Genomic DNA, 25759 nt, shown 5'->3' with positions numbered 1-25759 from the left:
TGTGTGAACAATGAGAGCTGCCTCTACTGCAGACAAGACAGAAAAGTGCATTCATGTAGTTTCAAATGATAATTCTATAAATATTTTATAGAATCATTTGCTAATTGTTTATATGGCAATGCCCATGAGCATTATGTAAATCTTACCATGATAAATTGACTACAAATGGTTACAAATAATTCATGCTTTTTCTTGATCTCTTCATTGCAGGCTCCATTCCTGCCTTAATCAGTCTATTAAAAGGTTCCAAAATAAAATTACAGTGCAAAACAGTTGGGTTATTGAGTAATATCTCCATCCACACAAGTGTAGTGCGTGCTATAGTAGATGCAGGAGGCATTCCAGCTCTGATCAACCTGCTGGTTTCTGATGAACCTGAACTACACTCTCGCTGTGCTGTCATCCTATATGATATTGCTCAACTTGAAAACAAGGATGTTATTGCCAAATATGTAAGTTCTTTTCATAGAACATCATTTTGACTGACAGACATTCCCCTTATATAGAAGCTAGAAAGAGACATACTCATGTTATTATGCAGTGGCAAAACTCTCAGGGAAGAACTCCAATCTCAATGAGGATGGTGAAGAGGAAACCTGCCACAATCCCATGAGTACCAAAAGTAAACAAGAGCAAGACAGTACAGAGCAAGCACAGCGAAGGGCATGAGCTTCTGCAGAGTTGTCCAGTTCCCTGTCTGCAAGTCTCACAAGGGGACACGGTGGACCCAGATGGATGCTACCTGCACACTGGGTTTGTGTCACATCTGAAGAACCTTGAGCTTAAGAAACCTATCACTTTGGTAGTGACCAGTAAGCGAGCCTGTTCTTTGTATGGAGGGAGACATAACCACACCTTTCAAAACTGCTAGCTACATAAAAATCCTGAGGAATGGCCCAGGTGAAAGAGCTGTTACAATCTTGATACACTCACAATACAGGTAGGAGTGCAAGAGGCCCAGGGAGGACTGTTTCTCAACAAAAGTACCCGGGATGACACGGAAGGCAGGCCAAGTGCCTACTTAGCTCTAGAGGATGTGGTTGCTTCTTGCTGTTTATGAGAAGATATTACAAGAAACACTACCATTTTGGCTATTTCCATTCTGGCTGGGAAATGTCTAATTGTGTACCAGAAAGAATTAGAAGAAAATTATTTTTTGTGAACACTAAGCAATCTTTGCAATGCTATATTTCCTTACATAAAATCCATCTTATTATGTCTGCTAATGTTTTATTTAAGATCTTCTAATATCTATTTATAAGTAAGATTACTTTTATAGTTTTATTCAGGTGATACGTCTTCATTATGGATTGAGTCATTTAGCACTATAAAATGTACCCTTTTTTTAATTTTCGAGGAAGATTAGCCCTGAGCTAACATCTGCCGCCAATCCTCCTCTTTTTGCTGAGGAAGACTGGCCCTGAGCTAAGATCTGTGCCCATCTTCCTCTATTTTACATGTGGGATGCCTACCACAACATGGCTTGCCAAGCAGTGCCATGTCCGCACCTGGGATCCATGTGCACACCTGGGACCCGAACCGGCGAACCCGGGGCCACCAAAGTGGAAGGTGCAAACTTAACCGCTGTGCTACCGGCTGGCCCCTAAAATGTACCCTTTTTGTCAAGTGTAATACATGTGCCCTGAATTCCAGCTTGTCCAAAATTATGTTTGTGATCTGTTTCTTTTATGCTCTCATGTTTAATTTGGCTTTGCCCATCCTTTTCTTTTTAACTTTTCTGAGTCATTTTATTTCTTGTTGGTTGATTTGGTATCAACCATTTGGAAAATATATTAGAAATATAGACACCTCCAGACCCACTTCCCTAGTTAGTCAGTTAGTCTAATTCATTTAGATCTTATAATCTGTAATGATTCTGATAATTACCCAGAGTTAGGATAAATTTGTCCCTTGTATACAGTATATTTAAGTTTTGCTTTGTCATTCACTTTTTATTGAATATAGCTGATTTACATTTATTGATGTGACATGTTTCATCTTAGTTCTGTCATTTTTTCTTGTTGTTGTTTTGATCTTTTACTCTTTGATCAGTGTTTTCTTTCTCTTTTTTTTCTTTCTCTTTAAAGTCTGGGACTTAGACATCAATGTTACTTACCTATTTTTCCTGAGACTTGGTGTAACTTTTCAACATGCAAATTCATCTTCTTTTATTTTTGGAATGTTTTCTTGAATTCTATCTTTAAATATGTTTTTTCTCTAGTATTCTTTCAGTTCATTCATACAAGTACTTTGTGAGAGTTTACCATATGGCAGATGCTATTCTAGATGCTGGGGTTATAGCAGTGAACAAAACAGCCCAAATCCCAGCCCTCGTGGAGCTTTTATTCTAGTCAGGGATAACAAGACAATAAACAAGGCAAATAAGCCAAGTATATAGTATGTTAGATGAGAATAGGTGTTAAGGAGGAAAATAAAGCAGGAAGAGGGGAGGGGAGAGCTTGGTGAAAAATACTTCACTAAGAAGTTGGCATTTGAGTACAGACCTAAAGTAGATGAGGGAGTGTGCCATGTTTTTCTGTTGGGAAGAAGTAGGCAGAAGAAATGAAGTGAATGAAAGTAAAAAAAGTAAATGAAGTGGGAATGTGCCTGGCATGTTCAAGGAATAGCAAGAAAGCAAAAGTAGCTGAGAGGAGAGAAATAGGAGACACTTCTAGCTGGGTAATGGTGGACCACATCATGTAGGGCCATGTGGGCAATTGTTAGACACCCTGGCTTTTACTCTGAGTATGTTAAGCCATTGAATGATTTTGTTCTGGGAAGTTCCATGAAGAAATTTACATCACTCTATTTTCTGTGTTGCAAGGGTGGATGCAGCAAGACTAATTAAGAAGCTAATGCAGTAATCCAAGTGACCGATAATGGTGTCTTGAAATGGGGTGGTAATAGTGGAAATGGTGAGAAGTCATCATATTCTGTATTATTTTTTGAAAATTGAGTCACCAGGATCTGTGGGAAAGTTGAAAGATCTGGAGGGAGCTCAAAAGAGACTAAGAAAGAATGGCCAGTGAGGTAAGAGGAAATCTGAAGAATCTGTTATCCTGTCAGCCTAATGAAGAAAGTGTTTCAAAGAGGAGAGAATGGTCAATAGTGTCATATGCCCTTGTAAGACCAAAGTCAAAAATTGGCCATTGAATTTATTGATTACTGAATTAACTGACCACATCTCTTTGGGAACACCAATTATTTGTGTATCGTATCACCTTTTCTTGCCTTATATAGCTATCATTTTTCTCTCTAGTCCATTTCTACTCATTGTTTCATTTTATTTCATTTTTTCTCAATCCTGTCCTCCTTGTTCCTTGCTATGTTTTTTAGCATTGTTTCTTTTTGTGTGGATTACAATTTGGCTTTTCTTTCTCTCCATATCTTTCCTGAGCTTTTCCAGCAAGTGTTTCATCTCCCCTTGTCTCAAAAAATCTTCCTTGAGCACTGGTGTCTCTCCTGTGCACTTTTGTTTTATAGAGGTGATAGCTTCATTAATTTTTTCATTGATAATAATATACCACTCTCGCTTACAATTTTCTTCTACTTTGCCACAATGTTTGTTGGATGAGCATTCTCCATCTGTCAAAAGCTTTTCCTTTTTTTCCTTATAATATGTTCGGATAGATCCTGCTCTAGTTCCTTTTAGACCATTATCCATCTTTGAATTAGGTGAGTTCTTTCTGGTCCAGCTATTTGCAGGAAGTGTATGTGGGAAAAGGCCCAGACCCATGTTCTAGGCTAGCAAGAATATGACTTATGCCACAGGGTTGTCTGCAGGGGTCCTTTCAGCTGTACTTTTCCCTAGCCAGCCGAGACTGGTGCATAGTACCTCACAGTGTAGATTCTGTTTCCTCCACAACATGAAGTCCATCTCTTCCTTTTTACCTCTCAAATAGACTACTCCTTCCAAACATATCTTGTTGGTATGATTCCTTATTCATCTTTGCCTTCCTTAATTTTTTAAATTTATGCCAAATTGGTCCACAAAAGAGTCTGCTGCCGTCCTATTGTTCCAGACAGGGAATTGTGTGTTTGTTTTTCTGCCCCTCAAAGTAGAGCCTCTCATTTTGGAAAACGGTGCTCTGCCAGCATTTCCTGTGGCCAGTGGTCGTGGAAGATCTCTCTCATCCCTGCTGGAAACTCATACACATTTATTACGATTCATCGTTAAAGATGTCTCCTAGCTTCATTGAAAATGTACGTTTCTGCTTCTTATCTTCCTTAATAGTCTCGCATTATTTCTGTTAGTAGGGATAAATGCCATCTTTGCTCCATTTAAAATTTAAAAATTATTTGTTGTTAGTGCCATTAAGTGGATTCTGAGCAGAGTGGAACCCTGCCTGGTCTTTTTGTGCCATCCTCGCACCTTCCGGTGCTATATCAGACAATGCTCTGCTGCTGTTCTTAGGGTTTTCATGGCCAATTTTCTCAGAGTAGGTGACCAGGTCCTTCTTCCTAGTCTGTCTATTCTGGAAGCTCAGCTGAAACCTGTCCGTCATTTGAAATACCGGTGGTATTTGAAATACCGGTGGCATAGCTTTCAGCATCACAGCAACACACAGCCAACACAGTATGACAACCGACAGACAGGTGGTGTGGTTCCCTGACTGGGAAGCAACCCCTGGGGCGCAGTGGTGAGAGAGTCGGATCTTAACCCCTAGACCACTAGAGTTGGCTGGAAATTATATTCACATTTAAAAATAATATTTTGTGTTGCACAAATATAATTAGCAATTACCACTGCAATGTCTACAATGGCAAATATTTCCAAATGGGCATTGTATTCAATTGATCTTACTCAGTTGCTTCACTTTTTAGGCATTTATTAAATGTTACAGTGAACTTGCAGCTTCAATTTATTTTGGCAGAAAGGAGGTTATTTTAAAATATATTTATAGGGGCTCGCCTGGTGGCACAGCGGTTAAGTTTGCACCTTCCGCTTCTGTGGCCCGGGGTTCGCCAGTTCGGATCCCGGGTGCATACATGGCACTGCTTGGCAAGCCATGCTGTGGTAGGCGTCCCACATATAAAGTAGAGGAAGATGGGCACGGATGTTAGCTCAGGGCCAGTCTTCCTCAGCAAAAAGAGGAGGATTGGAAGTAGATGTTAGCTCAGGGCTAATCTTCCTCAAAAGAAAAAAAAAAAATATATATATATATATATATTTATAGAATACTTACCTTTATATTAAAGCATAAGATATGCTTCAAGTTATATTAGCTATCATTTAATGTGCCATATCAGTAGACACATTTGTTTGTGGGCATTCATTCTCTCCTAAATAAGCAGATATTTAAAGTAAGAAAGATTATAGACTTGTGTTTCTAAAAAAAAAATTGCACACATCTTAAATAAATTCAATTGTAATTAATTTTTTTGTTTATTTTTAGAATGGGATCCCAGCTCTGATAAATCTCTTACAGTTCAACATAGAAAATGTGTTAGTAAATGTAATGAACTGTATACGGGTATTATGTATAGGAAACAAGGACAATCAAAGGGCAGTGAGAGACCATAAAGGCATCCAATATCTTATCACATTCTTGAGTTCTGATTCAGGTGAGCCTCTATTTCTGTATTATTTCAATGTGACCAGGTATATTAAGTGAAGAAAACACAGGTTTGGACTTGTCCTATATGAATAGATGTCCTGGATTTGTCTTAGAATGGATCTAGACACATGTAATATTACCTAAATATCTGGAACGCTTAAATTTAAACTGCTGGGCTTATAAAAGGAATTGACTCTCATAGTTTTTAAAAGATATTTAAGTAGATATTTTTATAAGTGGAAATATCAGCATGAATAATGAAAATAATGCAGTCAATATGCCCCGGGACTCGAGTAGATGTCTCCTTGTGTGCATAATACACATATTGATCATTGGAAGCTATTTTTCACGTTCCAACAAGGACTTCAGATTAGATATTTGATCTGCTATTAGATATTTGATACCAAAATTCAAGGTCATCAGGTCATTAGGCTAATTATCAGATCCTGAAGTGCCTATCAGTACCAAGAACCCCAGAAGCTCCGAGGTAGTTTCTGCAGCCACTGCAAATGATTTGCTGGATTCTGTAAGAATTATCTCATTCCAGGGAGCATGCACATAACAGTGTAAGCTTCAGATCTATGGTTTTCCCCACATTCGGAGGGATAAAAAAATGGGAGATAAGCTCATCTGTTTTTCTTCCTGCTCAGTTTATCATCTGTCTTTCTATTCCAGTTCTCTAGGAATAAATATGCAATAAATATGTTGGTTAAAATGTAAGACAAGCTTATGGATAAGGGGATTATTTCAGAGCACTTTCTTTTACTATAGAACTTCAAATTTAAGCATCTTCTAAGAACCACTATAATGTAGTAAATCATTTGAAAGTCCTTTCCCTTCTTTACAAATTCCTAAGGTTATCTGCTCTAAGGTTCCCTCCATTATTAACTATGCCCTACTTTATCATTTAAGAGAAGCGTTAGAGAGAGCCAGCTTGTATGCATATTTTAAGCATAGACGTTTTACTTGTTTATAATTGTTGTTTATTTTATTCTTTGTGTTTTATCTCCTTAATCAAAATTTAAAGACAGGGACTAAATTTTCCCTATCGTTTGTCTTCCTCCCAACCTCAGATGCTTGAACAAATCACAAATTATCGAGGCAATTTGAATAAATAAACAATAAATGAATTCATGAATCATTTCTTTTTGGGGCTCTTGCCTTATCTGAAACCTAAATCAAAGTGATTTATCCTATATTGTAATTTATATTATCTTCTCACTCCAAGGAAGACAAAAAACTCAATTTTGAAAAAAAATTTGTTTTTTCTCTCCATTTATAATTTATAAATCCTACACTTACAATTTTAGTGCTTTAACAAAAAAGTCTCTTGAATGTTAGCTGAGTTGTTAAGTGGTACAGGATCACGAAAGCATTTTATTAATTCTAATATCTTCTTAACCATTCTGAACTGCTCTAAGATTTTATGCATTAAGGTAAAATGGCCCCAAAGCAGATTCACGTGCAATTTCTTGAGGCTATAGATTTGTTAACATCTCCTTAGTCTTAACCCCTCTCTCCAGGGGTTCCTCAACCTTTGCCGAGCTGGGATGGTTTTAGGGCTCTGCTTCACCCATCTTTAGCTGCCTGTTTCATAGTCTTCCACAAATGTCTGCGCACATATGCATGTTTCCATTCCTACAGTGCTTCTGACTTCGTCTTTTCTGTGGCACACAATTGTCCTGGTCTGCGTTATTAACAAAGGTTTCTATGATACCACCAGGGAAATTCAAATATTAACAGACAGCATACAGAATGCATTTCAGCTCCAAACCATCTGAGCAAAACTTAAAGAGCCCCCTATCCTTCTGAGAATGATTATTCACACATTTTGCTGCAGAAATGTGTTTTCTCCAGACTCTTTGGGTGTTATATAATATAGCATATCTACTCATTAACTTCTAAAATCTGAAAACTTTGGAATTCTGATCCCAAAAGTTTCAGATAAAGACTACCTCCGTCATTAGGCTTATTCCACCCAACTCTTAAAGTTGGAGTTCCTTGAGCGTCTATCCCAGGTCTGCAGTGTTGTTTTCACACAGCACACTGTCCGTAAGCAATCTCACTAATTCTTGAGAGCTTGTTATGGTTATAATCTGTTCTTCCCAGTTCTCTATCCAAATCCCCGAGCTCTCCTCTGAGCTTTGGGGCTAGTTTGGATTACTGAGGTGCTAAGTAAAGACAGCCCTCTCCCTTTAGAATTTGGATCCATTTGATAAATAGACGCAGAAATCAAATAGAGATCAAAACTTCAGCCTTATTACTGGAAAGCTTGCTTTAAGAAAATGGCAAAAAATGCCAAAAAGAACCTAAGCCATACATTTTCAATGACTCATTCTTCAAACTAAGAAATTATTTAACTCACTATTCCTTTTACGGGAGGAATGAATAAGTTTCCCGAGTGGGAGGTGAGAGTAGGAATTGCTACTTTTTGGACCGATGCAGGAATATGGGGTAAAAGAACGGTTCCTCCAACACTCTTAATTTTGTCAACCTATCGTGCTTCACAGCGTTCCAAGTATTACTAGAGTGATCTATCTAAAATGCAAAGTTGGTCATATCTTCCCCTCCTTTAAATTATTCAGTGGCTCCTTATCACCCAAGATAACATCCAGATTTCTAGCATTGCCTATAAGCCCTTCTAACCTTCCTACTGCAAAAGGAAATGACCTGCCTATCACTTCCTTCCTCTCTTATTTTACTCTCAAGTAATATTGAACTTATTGCTATTTTCTATTTCTGGCCTTTGAGCTTGCTCCACAAGGTTAAGAACTTTATATTGTTGGTTGGCCACTGTCTCTTAGTGCCTAGGACAGTGCCTGGCATGTAGTAGCTACTCAATAAAATATTTGCTGAATAAATAAATAATTGAATGAGGAAAATATTCACAATAAATAATTAATATATTTGATATAAAGTAGGTATATAGATTGATATGAACAGTAAGGCCTTAATAGATAGTTAATCTGAATAGATAGTCTATGAAAGAACAAATGCTAGATTTAGAGAGTCTGGCTGCTTGAATCTAAAAACACCTTTTTTAGCCAGCCCTGATGGCCTAGCGGTCGAAATTCGGCTTGCTCTGCTTCAGTTGCTTGGGTTTGGTTCCTGGGCACAGAACAACACCACTTGTCTGTCAGTGGCCGTGCTGTGGCGGCGGCTCACGTAGAAGAAGCAGAAGGACTTCCAACTATAAACAGCTATGTCCTGGGCCTTTGATGGGGGAGGGGGAAGGAAGGAAGGGGGAAAAAAAAGGAGGGAGATTGGCAACAGATGTTAGCTTAGGGCAAATCTTCCCTGCAAAAAAATAAAAATAAAATAAAAGCACCTTTCTTTTATAGTTTTGACTTTTGGAAACATATTGCTGTCTTACATTTTAAAAAAAACATTAATTCTACAAGGCCACAAGGGGGCAACTAAAATTAAAAACAAACAGAAACAAATGAACCCAATTGTATTTAAATGAAGTAGATAACTAGATTTGAAAAAAAAAAAGAAAAAAATACAAATATCTTTTGAACACAGTGCTTTTCTATATTTCCTCAGTCTAGGGGAGAAAAAAACCCTGCAAGCATATCTTGAATCTTGAATTCTTCTTATTAGATTTGTATTTCATACTGATATGAGTGAAATAGCTCTGAACCTGTATTATAACAAATGAAATGTTATGAACAAATGAATAATGTGTTGATACTATTGGGTTCTCACTGTGAAAATGTACAGAATGTGGGAAGGTAATAAAGAATCCTGTGGGGTTGGACTGGAATTGGAAAATTGGAAATCTATGTTTTCCTAGACTTGTCTGCTAAGAGAGTCTAAAGCAGTCATACTCCAGAAGCAATGAACACACTTAGTACCCAAATCTTGATTTCTAAATACCATTCCTCATTAAAAGAAACCAGAGCTTCTTGGAGAAATGATTGATTCCAGGGCTGGGGCAGAGCAGGTATGTGGTGAGTCTGAAACATTGTATTATGACAGAAATTAAGAAAATGCTAAAAAAAAAAAAAAAGCAACTCTGATGGAGGTATATCTAAAGGACACATGGGCCAACTTGAAGGACTCCACTGGCCCTTCAAGTTGCACAGTCTTGGACACTGGCCAAATCTTGGGCAATTTGAGTATCAATACAAATAAGGAAATTAATGGATTGTCACTCATTGAATAAAACAGAAATCCAAGAGCTCATATGGATAATTAGATAAACAAGAAAATAAATAGGAAAGTAGGGAGAGCTCTTCTTTATAGTAGAACGCCACCTGACAAATGTGAAGGGAGTGGTAGATTTGGAAAATTGATATTTTGCAAATATCCTAGTAAAGATTGGTTTGAGCAAAAATTGTTAATTGTTGCTATATCTTAGAGGCGTTCTCTGACTTATTTTTGTAACTTTTCTGTAAGTTTTAAAGAGAACAAATGCAGCTGGTTAATAAGCATATATGATAATGTTCAGACTTGCCAGTAATCCAAAATACAAAATAAAATGGCACCATTTTTTGCCTATCAAATTAGTAAAATTTATTTATATATTTATTATTAATGATAATATTTATACTTGAAAAGATACAGTAACATTGATACTCTCATACTCTGATTATGGAAGGGTAATATGCTATTATCAGTTTTGGAAAGCAATCTACTGAAATGTATTAAGTTATTACAGTAACCCCTAGGACTCTATACTAAGGGAAAAAGAATACAGACAGGAAGGAATGCCTTATGTGCCAAGATTTCTCCTAAGCATTGTTTAAAATAGTGAAAAGTTGAGAAACAACATATATTTTTAAAAATGTGAATGGCTAAGGAAATGTGGTACACCATTAATGGAATATTTAGGAGACAGTGATGTTCATAAAACATGGGAAAGTGTTTTACTGGTAAATTGAAACACAGGATATTGTGTTTATAGTACAACTATACTAAATATGTCTATGACACTATCTAAATCTATAGTCATAAAAAATAGTGTGTGAGATTAAATGAAATGTTTGTGTTTGAGTGGTGAGAATCTGGACAGTTTTATTTATTTTTTCTATATTTTCTAAATTTTCTATAAACTCCATAAATTTGATTTTATAATATGGGAGACTAGTGATAATAGTCTTTTTAGAGATTTATTTAACTGGTTCTTGAATTCATTTGAAGACATGTTGAAGGCTGTATCTTCCGCTACAATTGCTGAGGTTGCACGTGACAATAAGGATGTTCAGAATGCTATGGCTATGGAAGGAGCCATCCCTCCTCTGGTGGCTCTCTTCCAAGGGAAACAACTTTGTGTCCAAGTGAAGGGTGCGATGGCTGTGGAATCACTGGCAAGTCACAATCCTTCTATACAGAGAGCATTTCTGGAAAAATCGTTAAGTAAATATCTTTTAAAACTCCTCAAGGTAGGAATTTTATGTTTACTTGTCATTATTCTTAGATCAAATATTCAATATTGAATTTAGTTAAGTGAAAAGAAAGCTAAACCAATTCTAGAATAAACATTTTGTAAAACACGCATTCCTACAGTGTTCACTAAATGCTCATTGAATGAATGGAATATATTTCTTCAATAGGCGTTTCAAATAGATGTGAAGGAACAAGGAGCTGTAGCACTTTGGGCATTGGCAGGACAAACACTGAAACAACAAAAGTATATGGCAGAACAGATTGGGTACAACTTTATAATAAATATGCTTTTGTCACCATCAGCGAAAATGCAGTATGTTGGTAAGTTATTTTCTATGCATAAATCTGCATAATATAGAAAGGGCATTGGAGTATCAGACGTGTTTCTTGCTTTTCTTTACCAGGAGGTGAAGCAGTCATAGCTCTAAGTAAGGACAGCAGGATGCATCAAAATCAAATATGTGAAGGGAATGGAATTTCACCATTGGTTCGCTTACTAAGGATTAGTAAGATAGCTGAAGGCACACTTCTGAGTGTCATCAGAGCAGTGGGATCCATTTGTATTGGTTTGTAAATTTATTCTCAATTTTTAAAATATTGATAAGATATTTCTCTTCCCCTCTATCCCCACTGTTAGAGCCCTAAACCATATTTAATCTATAAAAGGCTATTATATATATTTTTTATTTCTCCAAGATCTGAATGGGTAAAAGTGGTGTAATTAAGAATTTTATAGCGGTCTTGCTCTTGAACTCTGGTTAGAAAGGGAAATGAGGACAGTGAACCTTGGCTATTTTTACTTAAAATCTCATTTTTTAAGTTTCAGAGAAAAATATTTCTTCTTTTGAACCTCAAGAATGATATGTTTTTGAACATACAGAAGATTTTCTAATGCTGGGGTACATTTTTTTTTTTTTTAAAGATTGGCACCTGGGCTAACAACTGTTGCCAATCTTCCTCTTTTTTTTTTTTTAAGGATTGGCACCTGGGCTAACAACTGTTGCCGATCTTTTCTTTTTTTTTCCTGCTTTATCTCCCCAAACCCCCCCTGTACACAGTTGTATATCTTAGTTGCTGGTCCTTCTAGTTGTGGGATGTGGGACGCTGCCTCAACGTGGCCTGATGAGCAGTGCCATGTCCACGCCCAGGATCCGAACCCTGGGCCGCCGCAGCGGAGCGCACGAACTTAACCACTCGGCCACAGAGCCGGCCCCCATGTTTTAATTCTAGTCTTTCTTTAATCATTCTTTGTTCACAAAGTGACCACTAAGGCTAGTCGTTCCTTTCATGGCAAAGGAATTAACATTTTGGGATATCTGAAAAATGTGGACTTTTCAGTGATTGACCTACCAAAAATAAAAATTTGTGTTCTTTGCTGACCTTCATGAATGTATAGGGCTAATTGTAGACTGCTTCTTATAGACAAGAGAAAAAAAATCTTTATTTCTAGTTCATTGTATTTTCTCAAAAACTAGTCTAGCTGGATAAAGAATGTAGGAATTTGTTCCAAAAAAATTTTTTTCCCTCCTTGCTTGAAAAAGCTACTTTGCAGAAATTCATTAACTGTACCAAGGCAATCAGTCAGATAAAAGAATGTTTCTTTTTTTTAGCCAGATATTACAGTATAAATTATAGATATTTCTAAAATTCTAGTAAATGATAACATATACACAAAGATACCTGATATATATGTATGTACGTGTGTGTATTCAATTTCTTCTCATTAGTTCACTCAAAGCTGTCCACATTTGCTGTAGACAAGGGGTTCTCTGGTAGAATTACAGAACAAAACTCTTGCTTTCAAATTCACCAGCTTAGAATGTTGCACAAACACACACCCCTTCCTTTTTCTTCCTCATCATGTGCATGTTTTCTTCAACTTTCTTGAACATATGAGCATGTTTAAAATAGCTGTTTTAACATCCCTGTCGCTAGCTCCTGCATCTCTGTCATTTCTGGGTCTCTTTCTATTGGTTGATTTTTTTCTGATTATGAATCATATTTTCCTGATTTTTTGCATGCCTAGAATTTTTTAAATGTTGGGGGTTTTTTAGTTTTATTGACATATAATTTACATGTAATTAAATAGTTAAATAAAATAAGCAAGAATAAAATATAAAAAAACATTGAAGGGTACAGTTTGCTGAGTTTTGACATATGTATTCAGCTGTGACACCATAACCAATTAAAAAATGAATATAATCATCACTCCCAAAGGTTTCATTGTGTCCCTTTGTAATCCCTCCCTCTTTGCACGTCTACCCCCAAATAACCACTGATCTGTTTTCTATCACTATAGATTACCTGCATTGTCTAGAATTTTAAGTAAATGGGATTATACCGATGTACTCTTTTTTTCTTCTTTCACTCAGCCTAGTTATTTTGAGATTCATCCATATTATTGTGTGTATCGATAGCTCACTTCTCTTTTAATGCTGAGTAGTATTCCATTGTATGGTGTGATGGTTAATTTTATACCTTATGATATATATACATACATATGTATCCTGTTGGTTCTGTTTCTCGGGAAAACCCTAATAAATATGAATATATATGACTTGTTTATCCATGCGTACACTGCTGGACATTTAGATTGTTTCCAATTTCTTGCTGTTATAAACTTTTATGAACATTTGAGTACAAGTCTTCATATATACCCATGTTTTTATTTCTCCTGGCTAAATACCTATTAGTAGGATTGCTGGGTCATATGGCAGATGTATGTTTAACTTTTAAAGAAAATGCCAGACTATTTTTCAAAGTAGTGTTACCACTTTGTGTTCCTACCAACAGTATAAGAGAGGTCCAGTAGCTTCAGATCCTTGCCAACACTTAGTATTATAATTTTAGCCATTCTAGTGGATGTGTAGTAAATGTCGTTGTAGTTTTAATTTATATTTTCCTAATGATTAATCATCTAGAGTATCTTTCCATGTACTTATTTGTCATTGTATATCTTCTTTGGTAAAATGTCTGTTTGACATTTTGCCCATTTTTTAAATTGCGTTGTCTTATTGAGTTGTAAGCATTCTTTATATATTCTAGATATAAGTCTTTTGTTAGACATGTGTTTTGCAAATATTTTCTCCTAGTCTATGGTATGTCTTTCCATTTCTGTAACAGGGTCTTTTGAAGAGCAAATGTTTTTAATTTTGATGAAGTTCAATTTATTGATTTTTAATTTTTTTTAGCTTTTTGGTTTTGTGTCCTCTTTAAGAAACTTCTGCCAAATGCCAGATCATCAAGGTTTTCTGTTTTCCTCTATATTTAGATATGTGATCAATTCTGAGTTAATTTTTGCATATGACTGAGATTCTTTTTTTTTTTTTTTTGCATATGGCTATCCAATTACCTCAGCACCATTTATTGAAGAGATTATCTTTTCCTCCATTGAATTACCTAGGTTCTTTTGTGCAAATTAATTGACTAGCTATTTGTGAATCTCTCTCTGGACTCCACTATTCTAGTTACCTATATGTCTATCTTTATGCTATACTCACTGTCTTAATTACTATAGGTTTACAATAAATCTTGAAAGCAGGTAGTATAAGTCCTTCAACCTTACTATTCTTCTTCGAAGCTGTTTTGGCTATTCCAGGTCCTTTGTATTTCCATATTATTTTAAAAATTAGCCTGTCAACTTCTGAAAAATATCTCCTGTTATTTTGATTGGAATTGCATGAAATCTATAAATAAATTTAGGGAGAACAGACATCCCAATAATATCAAGTCTTCCAACCCATAAACATGTTATATCTCTCCACTTATTTAGGTCTTCTTTAATATCTCTCAGCAAAATTTTATAGTTTTCAATATACAATTTTTGCACATATTTTGTCAATTTTATCTTAGGTATTTCATATTTTAAAATCATGCATAAGAAATTTTGATTAAATGCTGGACATTGTGAGTTTTAATTTGACAGATGCTGTTTCTTATTTTCCTTGAAAGAGAGTTAGGCTCTGTTCTGGCAGGCACTCTCCTTGGGATCAACTTGATCCTTTTGCAGTTTGATCCTTCTGCAGTAGCTTTTAAAGTTTGGTAGGACAAGTCTAGGGCAGACTTTACTCTGGAACTAACTTAATCTCACTGTTAAAAAGATGATACCTTTCCGAGGTCTCGATCCTTTGTATAGCCCCTTGTGTTATAAGGTATCTACATTCTGGCCAGTAGGAACACAAACCATCTCTAGCCCTGTGTGAGCTCTGAGAACTGTTCAGCCTACTGCTTGTAGTGGTTCTTTTCCCAACTTAATGGAGTTTCATCCCATTATTAACGTGAAGATTCAGTCAGAGATTTGAAGGTATTTTCCTTATACCACCACCATCATCATTATCGTAAACATTATTATTAAAAACACTCATTTTTTTTGACCCCACCTCTGGCACATTCACCCGTTGAAATCTCCCTACGTATCCTTTTCCCACCTACTCTGAAGTAAGCACTCCTTCTTCGGCACTTCAATTGTACTTTTCTATACCTCTGTTAAAGCACTTATTGCACGGTATTGAAATCGTGTATTTAAATAGTTGCTTCCCCTAGAGAATATAAACTCCTTGAGGGCAGAGATTCTAATTCCTCTTTTTAGCCCTACTTCCTACCTCAGTGCCTGGTGCTTTAGGCATTCAATACCTGTCAGCTGAATGAAGAATATTCATGTAATCAGTGTTTGTGTACATCGCCAGGTAGCCAGCAAGGGAGTAGGGAACAAGGGAAACAAAAGTGTTCTTTGCTCCCACTTTCTTCAAACTTCCCCAGATCAGAAGTAGGTGGCTTCTCTTCATTATTCATAGAGAGGCCCAATCTTGTATTTATATTTAAGTACATAAACCCACTGTACTTATGTTGTGACATTTCTTGGCAATAGAACAGAATTAAACATTAAAATTAAAATTGGTCATACATATCCACTAGAGAGAGATGACAACGTTTCTTCATTGAGATTAGGCCTACAATTTAAAGTAGTACATTATAAAAAGAGACAGTAAGATTATCTTTTTAGTATGTTCATTTAAGGAATCCAGAAATTTTAACCAGGTGATTTGATCTAGTCATTTTTATAAAAATAAAGTTTCTATGGAAAACAATAGAAATTATAAATTTAAGTACTTGCACATAATAATTCTTCAATAAATGATAGCTATTATATTGTTATTCCTCGATAGTCTGGCGTTTCTAATTTCCTTGTTTTGAGACTATTAGAAAACCATTCATACTACTTTTTTTTTTTGAAGATTGGCACCTGAGTGAACATCTGTTGCCAATCTTCTTTTTTTTTCCTTCTTCTTCTTCTTCTTCTTCTTCTCCTCAAAGCCCCCCAGTACATAGTTGTATGTTCTAGTTATAGGTTCTTCTCATTATGCTACGTGGGATGCCACCTCAGCATGGCCTGATGAGTGGTGCCATGTCTGCACCCAGGATCCAAACAGGCCTAAGTGGAGCGTGCGACCTTAACCACTCGGCCATGGGGCCGGCCTCGCATCCATACTTCTAACAGTAAATTTTCCATGTTTATTCACTTTGCCTTTGAAAAATTAATTCAGGTAAAATAGTGTCGATATAGCATTTCCTTTTGCAATTTACTAAGCATATTACGCTTGACACTTTATCAACCAAAAATATCAAAAACAACCAAAAATAACTTTACCATTTCCAAGATGGAAAAAAATATTACCTGATTGACATGTGAATTCTTACAGGTGTTGCCCACACAAGCAATCCCACTAGTCAACAATTTGTTGTAGAGGAAAATGCCTTTCCAGTACTTATTCAACTACTGAGAAATCACCCTTCTCCTAACATTAAGGTATATATAAGGTTTTAAGATTTTGTTCTGATACAGGAAAAACTAACAGAAATATCTTTTTAAGAATAATTGTTTCTTTATGCAAATTCACAAGTATAAAAAATATTTAATCTTTTAAACAAAATCTTAGAAGTTTTAAGCAAAAAAGCTGCTACAATGATAGTAGTAAATTTTATTAAAATATGATTTCTTCAAATATAGTATTAAAGTCTTATGTCCTTACTTATCAAACACGTTTTATTTCTCAGATATTTGATTATTCACAGAATTTCTTCCAGGTATTGGTTGCTAAAACTGGGTGCGGATAACGAGGATGTGTGATTTATGTAGCAACACTTGTCAAATGTAAGGGAATCCTGACAGCGCTACACCATCAAAACAGCCCTGCCTTCTACCAAGCAGCCTGTGTTGGCTGGCAGCGATAGTTTTCTCAAGGGTGGACATTACAAAGAATTACTGTGACTTGTTGAAGAGTCCTTCACTCTTCCATTTACTTCTAGTAAAATGTCTTTAACAAAATGACATTCACATCTATTCAAATCCTTTAACCAAGGCTTTGGAAATTCAGGACATCTACAGTTAGCCAGGCAGGAAATTATAACAACAAAAAATAAATTTTCTCTTCAGAATTTAATATAGGTTCTGTTGGAAATGAGAAAATAGAAATAACATGGGAGGAAAATATGTAAGTAAACATAGCATTATTTCTTTTAAGGAATATCTTTGTTACATAAAAGATGTCATACATTATGTGGTTTTTCTGCCTGTGAAAGAGATTATTTTATTACAGGAGTTGATTAAGGAAACAAAAGGAAGGAGCATATGCTAGCAATTTTTTTGGCTTGAATTATATGTAAAAACTACACTGACTTTGAAAGTACAAGTAAATTTCATAAGACTATGGAAAATGCTACGTAAAAATACATTTTTATTTTAAAATGCACATTTTGATGGCAAAAGTTTACTTCACTTGCATCCACCTATATTTCAGTATGTTTTCACTGAGTTCTTAAACTTGTTAGAACATAGATACGTTTCAATACTTTTCTTCAAATAAGATTCCCTACTAAACAAAATATTTTTGCAATAATAATGCTTTTCAAATTCATAACATTTTACATAGAAATGCATAACGTAGTACTTAAAAAAACTTATCTGTTGAGTCCCAATAGTAAACAAGTTTCATTTACTCCTCGAAGGACTTAGAATGTGCATTAATGACTCCAGAACTACGTGAGGGAAAGCACTCTTCAGTCCTACTCTCCAATGCTTTGCTTCAGTTCATAGGCGTCCCATTAAAGCCTTACAACTCAGTGGTCAGCAGCTAACAAGATGTTCACAAGACCTTCTTAACCCATGACAGGGAATTAAAAAATAATTTTTTTAGATGTGGAAGGGATACAACTATGCACTTCAGATAATACATAGATAATACCTCACATGTCCTGCTGGGCCTGGCTGCCTCCCCCCATGCCCTCAGATGCAGCTGTGTGGTTGTGCTGGCACACAGAAGGATATTTTCCCAACTGTTAAAAATTATAAGGGACACTCCTCCAGAAGTTGTGTCACTCTAAATATTGGTCAGAGAATTGGAATCAATGGATTTTTTTTTTTTTTTGGTGAGGAAGATTCACCCTGAGCTAACATCTGTGCCAGTCTTCCTCTATTTTGTATGTGGGATGCCTCCACAGCATGGCTGATGAGTGGTGTAGGTCTGCACCTGGAATGTGAACTTGCAAATGTGCGTCACTAAAGTGAAGTGTGCGGAACTTTAACCACTCGGTCACAGGGCCAGCCTCCCTCAATGGATTTTATAGTGTCTTGGAATTAGAATATCCCATATAAATGTTTGTATAAAGAAATATGTCATTTGATAAACCATGGGTGAAAAATAAATTAATTTCTGAAAACTACATATTTAGGTTGAAGTGGCATTTTCCCTGGCATGCATTGTCCTAAGGAATGATGTGTTACAGAAAGAATTACAAGAAAATGAAGGATTTAAGTATGCTGATGTCCTTTATCTTCTTCACTCACAAGATAAGGTAATATGTTTACAAAATGTTAAAGCTCATTTAGAAGAAAATGGTTTTTAGACCACAGCCTCAAATTATCATCAAGTCTTTTTCACGGTAATATTTAAATGTATTACTTAAGAAATGTAAAATCTCCTTGTTAGGGCCTTAGTTTGTAATGAGGGAATAATATTGTTCCATATTTTTCATAGTTGTCACATTCCATCTTTAAAATATAGCAATTTTCATGCTTGGTGAAGAGCCAAAAACCAAATCTCTCTTGGATAAAATTTTAACCTAATTTTATGACCTTTCAATACTCAGCCATCTGCTTCTTATTTTATTAAGAATATTCTAATATCTTATTCTAGAGTGGTGCTCCTCAAAGTCTTTATTATGAAGGAATAGCTTTTTCCCAGCAGTGTGTTATGGGGAGATAAATTTTTAAAAACCAAACTTTAAATTTTGAAATAATTTTAGACTTTCCAAAAGTGTGCAAAAATAGCACAGTGTGTTCTGACATATCCTTTGTCCAGCTTTTCTGGATGTCAACGAGGAAATTAAAATGGATACAACACCATTAACTAATCTGCAGACCTTATTCAAATTTTGCCAATTTTCTCCCCAATGTCCTTTTTCTGTTCCAGAATCCAATCCAGAATCCCACATTGCATCTAGTTGTCATGTCTCTTTAGTCTCCTTCAGTCTGTGAAACTCTGTCCTTTGTCTTTCATGATTTCAAGTCTTTTCATGATTTTGACATTTTTGATGAGTCCAGGCCAAGTTATTTTACAGAATGTCCCTCAGTTCGAATTATCTGATGTCTTCTCGTGACTACATTGAGGTCATGGATTTTGGCAAGACTACCAGAGAAGTGATGTGGTCTTCTTTACTCACCCTCCCAGTGCATCATTTCAAAGGGTACATGATGTTATGTCTCGTAACTGGCAATGCTAACTTTGGGTACTTGGTTAAAGTAGTGTCTACCATATTTCTTCACTGTAAAGTTACTGTTCTTCTCTTTGTAAGTAACAAGTATCTTGAGGTGAGACACTTGGAGACTATGCAAATATTCTGTTTTGCATCATACTTTTGCTCACCAATTGAGCATCCACCGATGCAACAGTGATTACTGCAGCATTTGCCTAATGGAGATTTTTTTAAAAATTCCCTTCTTCTTCCTTCTACATGTATTAATTTGTATTTAACTGTAAAGAAGAGCTGTTTCTTTTAAATGCTTATTCTCAGTTTCCGATTGTCAGCCATTTTGTGGATGGTCACTGATCCCTGGGCCACACTTTGAATAGCACTAACCCTGAAAAAACTCAGGAACTTTTGTTGTCTACAGTGCCTTTAGCAATCGGGGAAGGAAATTACAACTATGTCTCTCTCAGTTCTGGGAGATTTTGCAGGAAGAAAGGAGGGTTACAAGAGGAGAAATGAAGTCATTGCATTATTTTTTTTTAATAGAGAATTTTACTCTACTGTGGTACACAAAAAGATGGAGAATTGCTGAGGTAATTACATGGGGAATAATAGGTTGAGGACGCTGAATTCATGTCTGACTGACTCTCTGAGCCACCTTTCTTCCCTCTCTCCTCTTCCTTTCACATTTTACTCTCACTACCCTAGTCCTCAGGTACACGCCTTCTTCTCCCTTTTCTTCTACTGCTCATTCCACACTCACTCATTCTCCTTTTCCTCCCAGCCTCTTACCACCGGCTTCACTCTCTGGCCCTATTCCTTTGACTGTACCTAATACCTTTCTTCTCGCTTATGGCCAGGTGACTACTTTGTGCGTACTTAATTTTATTACAGAAAATTTCAAACATATATAGAATGAGAGAGTAGCATAATGAACTTAAATATTCCCATGACCCAGCTTCAGCAATTATCAACTCATGGCCAGCCTTATTTCATCTAAATACCCTCTCACTCTCCTTATATTATTTTTGAAGCAAATCTCAGGCATCATATAATTTTATCTGTAAATATTTCTGTATGTACATATAGCATTTTTCTTTTTTTTTTGAGGAAGATCAGCCCTGAGCTAACTTCTGCTGCCAATCCTCCTCTTTTTGCTGAGGAAGACTGGCCCTGAGCTAACATCCGTGCCCATCTTCCTCTACTTTATATGTGGGACGCCTGCCACAGCATGGCTTGATGAGCGGTGCCATGTCCACACCTGGGATCCGAACTGGCGGACCGCCCCCCCCCCCCCCGCCGCCGCCAAAGCGGAACGCGCGAACTTAGCTGCTGCGCCACCGGGCCGGCCCCCGTATAGCATTTTTATATAATGATTAGTAGTGGCAGAAGAAAACTCACTAAGATTAGTAGTTCTCTCTCTCTCTGTACTATACTGTTCAAATAAAATAGTGAAAATAAGATTTAGTGATATAATTCTATCTTTTGGATCTTTCTGGAAGACCTACCATACGTGTTCATCTTTGGCAAGTAGGCTGACTCTAAGGGAGAATTTGGTTTTGCTCTATTTACCCAGTCCCAGAATGTTAAAAGGTGATTTTTAAAAGTAAATCATTTTTCTTTTATTCCCTGTTAGAATATAATAGAATTTTACAAGTGATCTTATATTAAAAGATGATAGAGATCATCCCACAATGCATAAAATACAACATATAGATAGCATGCTATACAAGGGAAGTTTTGATTTATCAACTCTACTTTGAAATGTTGAAATGGAAATAAAAATATGTTGAAACAAAAAAGTTGAGGGTCAATGAAATTATGGAGTTTCCTGTTACTGTTTAGGTATTTATCCACATAATCAGTAATCTAACATTCCCTTTGAAAATTAAAATTTTTCCTCTTTTCTTCTTCCTGATATCACAACTAATTATCTATTTTCTCTGTTCAGTAACATTCTGGGGTAAGTTTATTATCTGTTTTTACTGATAATGTCATCCTTTACTCCCAGATATAGGAATGCAATATATTTTAATGGGCAAGAATTCAAAACCTATTAACTTGAGCAACATAAAAAAGAAATAAGTTAAAGATAATGCATGTTTCTCCTATTTCTAGGATATTTGTTTAAGAGCAGGCTATGCATTAACCCTTTTTGCCTTCAATAATCGCTTTCAACAATACTTAATACTGGAAAGTGGAATAATGACCATATCAATTTTTGAACCTTTTCTTGAATCAACAATTGAAACTGAGAAGGTGATGGCAGCATTTCAGGTATAAAACTAGAGGTTAAAACTTCAAATCAATAACTATCTCTTTTTAGTGAAAACTTAAAAATTAGAAAAATTTTTAGATCTGGAAAAATGTTTACTGGTTTGTAGAATTCACAGTAGTTTTTACACCAACCCCCTCAACCTCATAAAAACTCTGTTATCTATGCGAATTTCTTCATTTATATAGAATTTTACAAGTTACAAGGAGCTTTTGCCTTATACCTCATCCGATGCTTATTACAACCCGGACAGTTTGATAGGCAGACCGTAGTATTTTCCTCCCCCACCTCTACAAGGAAATAGGTAGAAAAACATGGTAGCTTCCAAGCAAGTTTTCTAACTGCAAATCTTTAACTGATCACACTGATTCTTCAACCTGCGACAACTATATGTATCCGGGTTCTTCTTAGTCATATTCTTTCTCTTCTGTTTCTAGCCTATGACCTTTAGAAGTATTTTCTATGAACCCACATGTCAAGGACGCAAAAGTTGCAAACACTGTAAAAAGAAGAATATGGCCTATTATAGTTACTGCAATGATCAGACAGGGACAAGTACTCTAGCTCCTCCCCTCCCACCGGCTTCTCTTCTATTGAATCATAACCAATTACCCCTCCTAGCTTCCTTAGAAGTACCCCAAAAACATAAAAGCTTAATAAGAGAAGCTGCGTAGAAAATGTTCAATGATTCTATGCTTTTTTGTTTTTAGATTATCATATTGGCTAAAGTCATTATAGATGTGGACCACATTACTTTGTCTGCAAGAGGTGTTACTATTTTAGTTGACAGCCTGTATTCAGCTCATTCTGCTACCACTGCCTTGACAGGTAGGAAATAAGTAGAAGCTAATTGTATCCACATAAAACTATTTTCAAAAAAATGTTTTTTGTAATATGAGCAATGACAAAATAATAAGCCTGATGCTCTGTCACACGGTTTGAAGAATGAACTCACGTAAGCCCACATGGAACTCCACAGTAAGTCTACATGGAATAATGGGAGTCTACTCTGCGCCCCAAATAGGAGCAGAGTTAACCCAGAACATGGCCTTTTTGATTTCCTAATTACTTTTTCAAACGCTTATCATTTTTTCCAGAATACAAAATAAGAGTTCAACTATGAGCTAACAACAAAATTAATTTACACACTGATTTATAATAGTGGCAGATTTATACTGATATAGCTCTGTCTTGTTTCCTTTTGACCAATTGTGCACATTTTGCTAACATGTCAGAGTTCTCTGCATTGCTATGTAATATAACAAAGCAAAATGGCCCAATAGAGTTCTTGACACACTTAATGCTAATTATGTAACTGTCTACTCCAGACCTGACTCTCCAGATGATCAATAAGTTAACTAACTTGATATATCACTCTCAGCGCAACAGAAAACAGTATCAAAACGACAACCACGTGGAATGACTACCACCAAAAAACAAATAAATAAGGTATTTGTTTTTTAACTGAAATGGATCACTGAAGGCAACAAAGGAAATTGAAGGAATGAAATGGAAAGAATTGAAGCAAGTGGTATTGAAGGAAAATTCAAGCAAACACAAACTTTCTGATGAAACTAGTTGGGAAAAAGACATTTAAAAGTAGTTATTACCTATATTTTTATCTAAATAACATTCTTAATTCAATGTCATAGTAATTCTATGACTCCGAAAAACAATTATAGTGGGTTAAAATTTTACTCCACAAACTCTTGTGTGCAAGAAATGCCATATTATACTAGTTTCCAAAGATTCATTTCCCCAGGCTGGTAGGAATTGAATCTCAAAAATTACTAGACTTTCTTGGCACTCCACCATCAGAGTCATATGCATGTCCGGGCACCTCAAGCAAAGCAGGATATTCAGGCCACAGGTATGATGTAAAACAAACGACGTGCTTAATGTCCAAGCTGACATGGTTCCCTGAAGAGGCTCCAAAAACACAGAAGTTTTGCAGAGACAGGGATTTATGTTGCCAAGTGTCCAGTTTTCCTATGTGCGCCACTTAGCCATTCCCACTCAAAGCACCTGTTCCTGCTATCTCCTTCCTAGTCAGATTCTCTGCCCTCCTCCATTTGTTCCCCATTTCTTACTCCCCATCTTTAAAGACACCTCTCTCCCCTCCTCCTAGCATAATGCCTTCTATAAACTCAGGCTTTTGAAAATATAAGCCTGAAAGAAAGGTTATCTTTAGACAATTTTTGCTCCAGGTCCTCCAACCCAGCCCTCCCCAACCTGAGGCAATCAGTACACAGGGCTTCTTGGCTTATAATGGAGGCTGGAAAAAAATACAAGAAGAAAAACCCAGTTAATACCTCAGTAAAGTATCCACTCACAAATGTAAAAATACATTAAAATTTGTGTTACATTTATTCCAACACAGCAAGAATATTGTGAAAGAATATCACATGAGAGTTCTAAAAGAAAATCAGTACGAATGAAATAGTTTTAAGTCGGCAGCTGCACATTTACTTAATTACTGGATCACTTTATTACTTTCAACCCCCAAAACTTCTTTTTACAGCAAGAACTTCAATAATTTTAAACTTCAAAAAGCAATACATTGCTTGGTTTAAAAATACCATTAACCTCTTCATAACTCAAAGCCATCTGAACTGCAAAAACGACATATTAAATTTTCTAAGGGTAGTTCAGTCATTATGTTCATAGTCATAAAACTCTAAAACCTCAAAACAAAATATATTCTGAAGCCATGGGGAAGAAAACCTGTGATTTTCAAAATTCCCCACTCTTAAATAAACCTATTTAACTTTTACTGTTTGTGACAGAAAACCAAACCATAATTTTGGGGCAAGTTTATTCTACATTTAACATATACATGCTTTTTCTCAGCACTTCTTCATTAACAGAGATGTCTTGTGACTCAAACCTTTTTAATACTATGTGCAAATGAACAAAAGCACAGTATGTCAGTTTATATCCATTAAATAACACAAGCATTTTTTCTTGTTTAATTTCTAGGGAATTTAATAGCTAGCCTGGCTCATTCTAGAGCTGGTATTCCAGAAGCATTTACCACATTAGGGACAATCCAACGGCTCTGCTATCATTTGTACTCAGAAAAAGAAGAGGTAAAAACAAAAGTGATTCTAAAATTGAATGTCCTAAAAATATAAATTTGCCTCTCTCTCACTTCTGTGGGCTAATTTCTCCAGAGGTTGACTGTGTTATGTAATAGCTCATGTTACTAACTCAAAATTAGATGATTTTTCTTGTACTACATCTGCCATCCATAATTTTGGTACCCACAAAAATGTGCACATTTGTTTTAACTTGAATATTGAAGATTCAATCTACAAATAATTACATCGATGATACAGAAATTTCTAATTAAAATATTTATAAAATATCTCACAAAAGCTGGTTAGTTTTTGTAATCTCACTAAGTCATTTCTCTAGTTCTTTGTAATGAATGAAAGTGGAATCCCTTGGACAGTTGTGTGAAGGCCAGGCTGCCATGGTAGTGGTTTGCCTGAGTGCTCCCCTCTGCTTTTCCCTAAGGTCTGAGGCAGGGTTTCTCTAGGGGACATCGGAATCACCTGGAGGTGATTGCTGGGCTCCATTCCCAGAGTTCCTGATCTAATACATCTGGTGTAGGTCCAAAATGCTTGCATTTCTAACAAGTTCCCAGAATCTAAATCTGCTGGTCCAGGGACCATACACTGAGAACCACTGTTCAAGCATGGAAGATATATGGGCATATACAGTAATCAGATGCCAACGTAAAGACCAAAATGTCAACCTTCTGGTACCCCGCATGGGATGTTCACTC

At 36.1% G+C, this 25759-nt stretch overlaps 1 protein-coding gene across 1 annotated transcript in view; it reads left to right on the top strand.

Moving 5' to 3' along the window:
- Positions 1-25759, top strand: part of LOC124233475 (ankyrin and armadillo repeat-containing protein-like) — a 66119-nt gene that overhangs the window by 34384 nt on the left and 5976 nt on the right. Inside the window, exons 11-20 of the mRNA XM_046650591.1 lie at positions 211-452; positions 5397-5565; positions 10704-10945; positions 11117-11270; positions 11354-11515; positions 16649-16755; positions 18678-18800; positions 21813-21971; positions 22680-22797; positions 24949-25058. Coding sequence (XP_046506547.1) covers positions 211-452; positions 5397-5565; positions 10704-10945; positions 11117-11270; positions 11354-11515; positions 16649-16755; positions 18678-18800; positions 21813-21971; positions 22680-22797; positions 24949-25058 — 1586 coding nt within the window. The remainder of the gene's footprint in view (positions 1-210; positions 453-5396; positions 5566-10703; positions 10946-11116; positions 11271-11353; positions 11516-16648; positions 16756-18677; positions 18801-21812; positions 21972-22679; positions 22798-24948; positions 25059-25759) is intronic.

Source organism: Equus quagga, unplaced genomic scaffold (genome assembly GCF_021613505.1).
Source record: "Equus quagga isolate Etosha38 unplaced genomic scaffold, UCLA_HA_Equagga_1.0 203_RagTag, whole genome shotgun sequence".
Lineage (NCBI taxonomy): Eukaryota > Metazoa > Chordata > Mammalia > Perissodactyla > Equidae > Equus > Equus quagga.
This window is presented reverse-complemented; position numbering and strand designations above follow the sequence as displayed.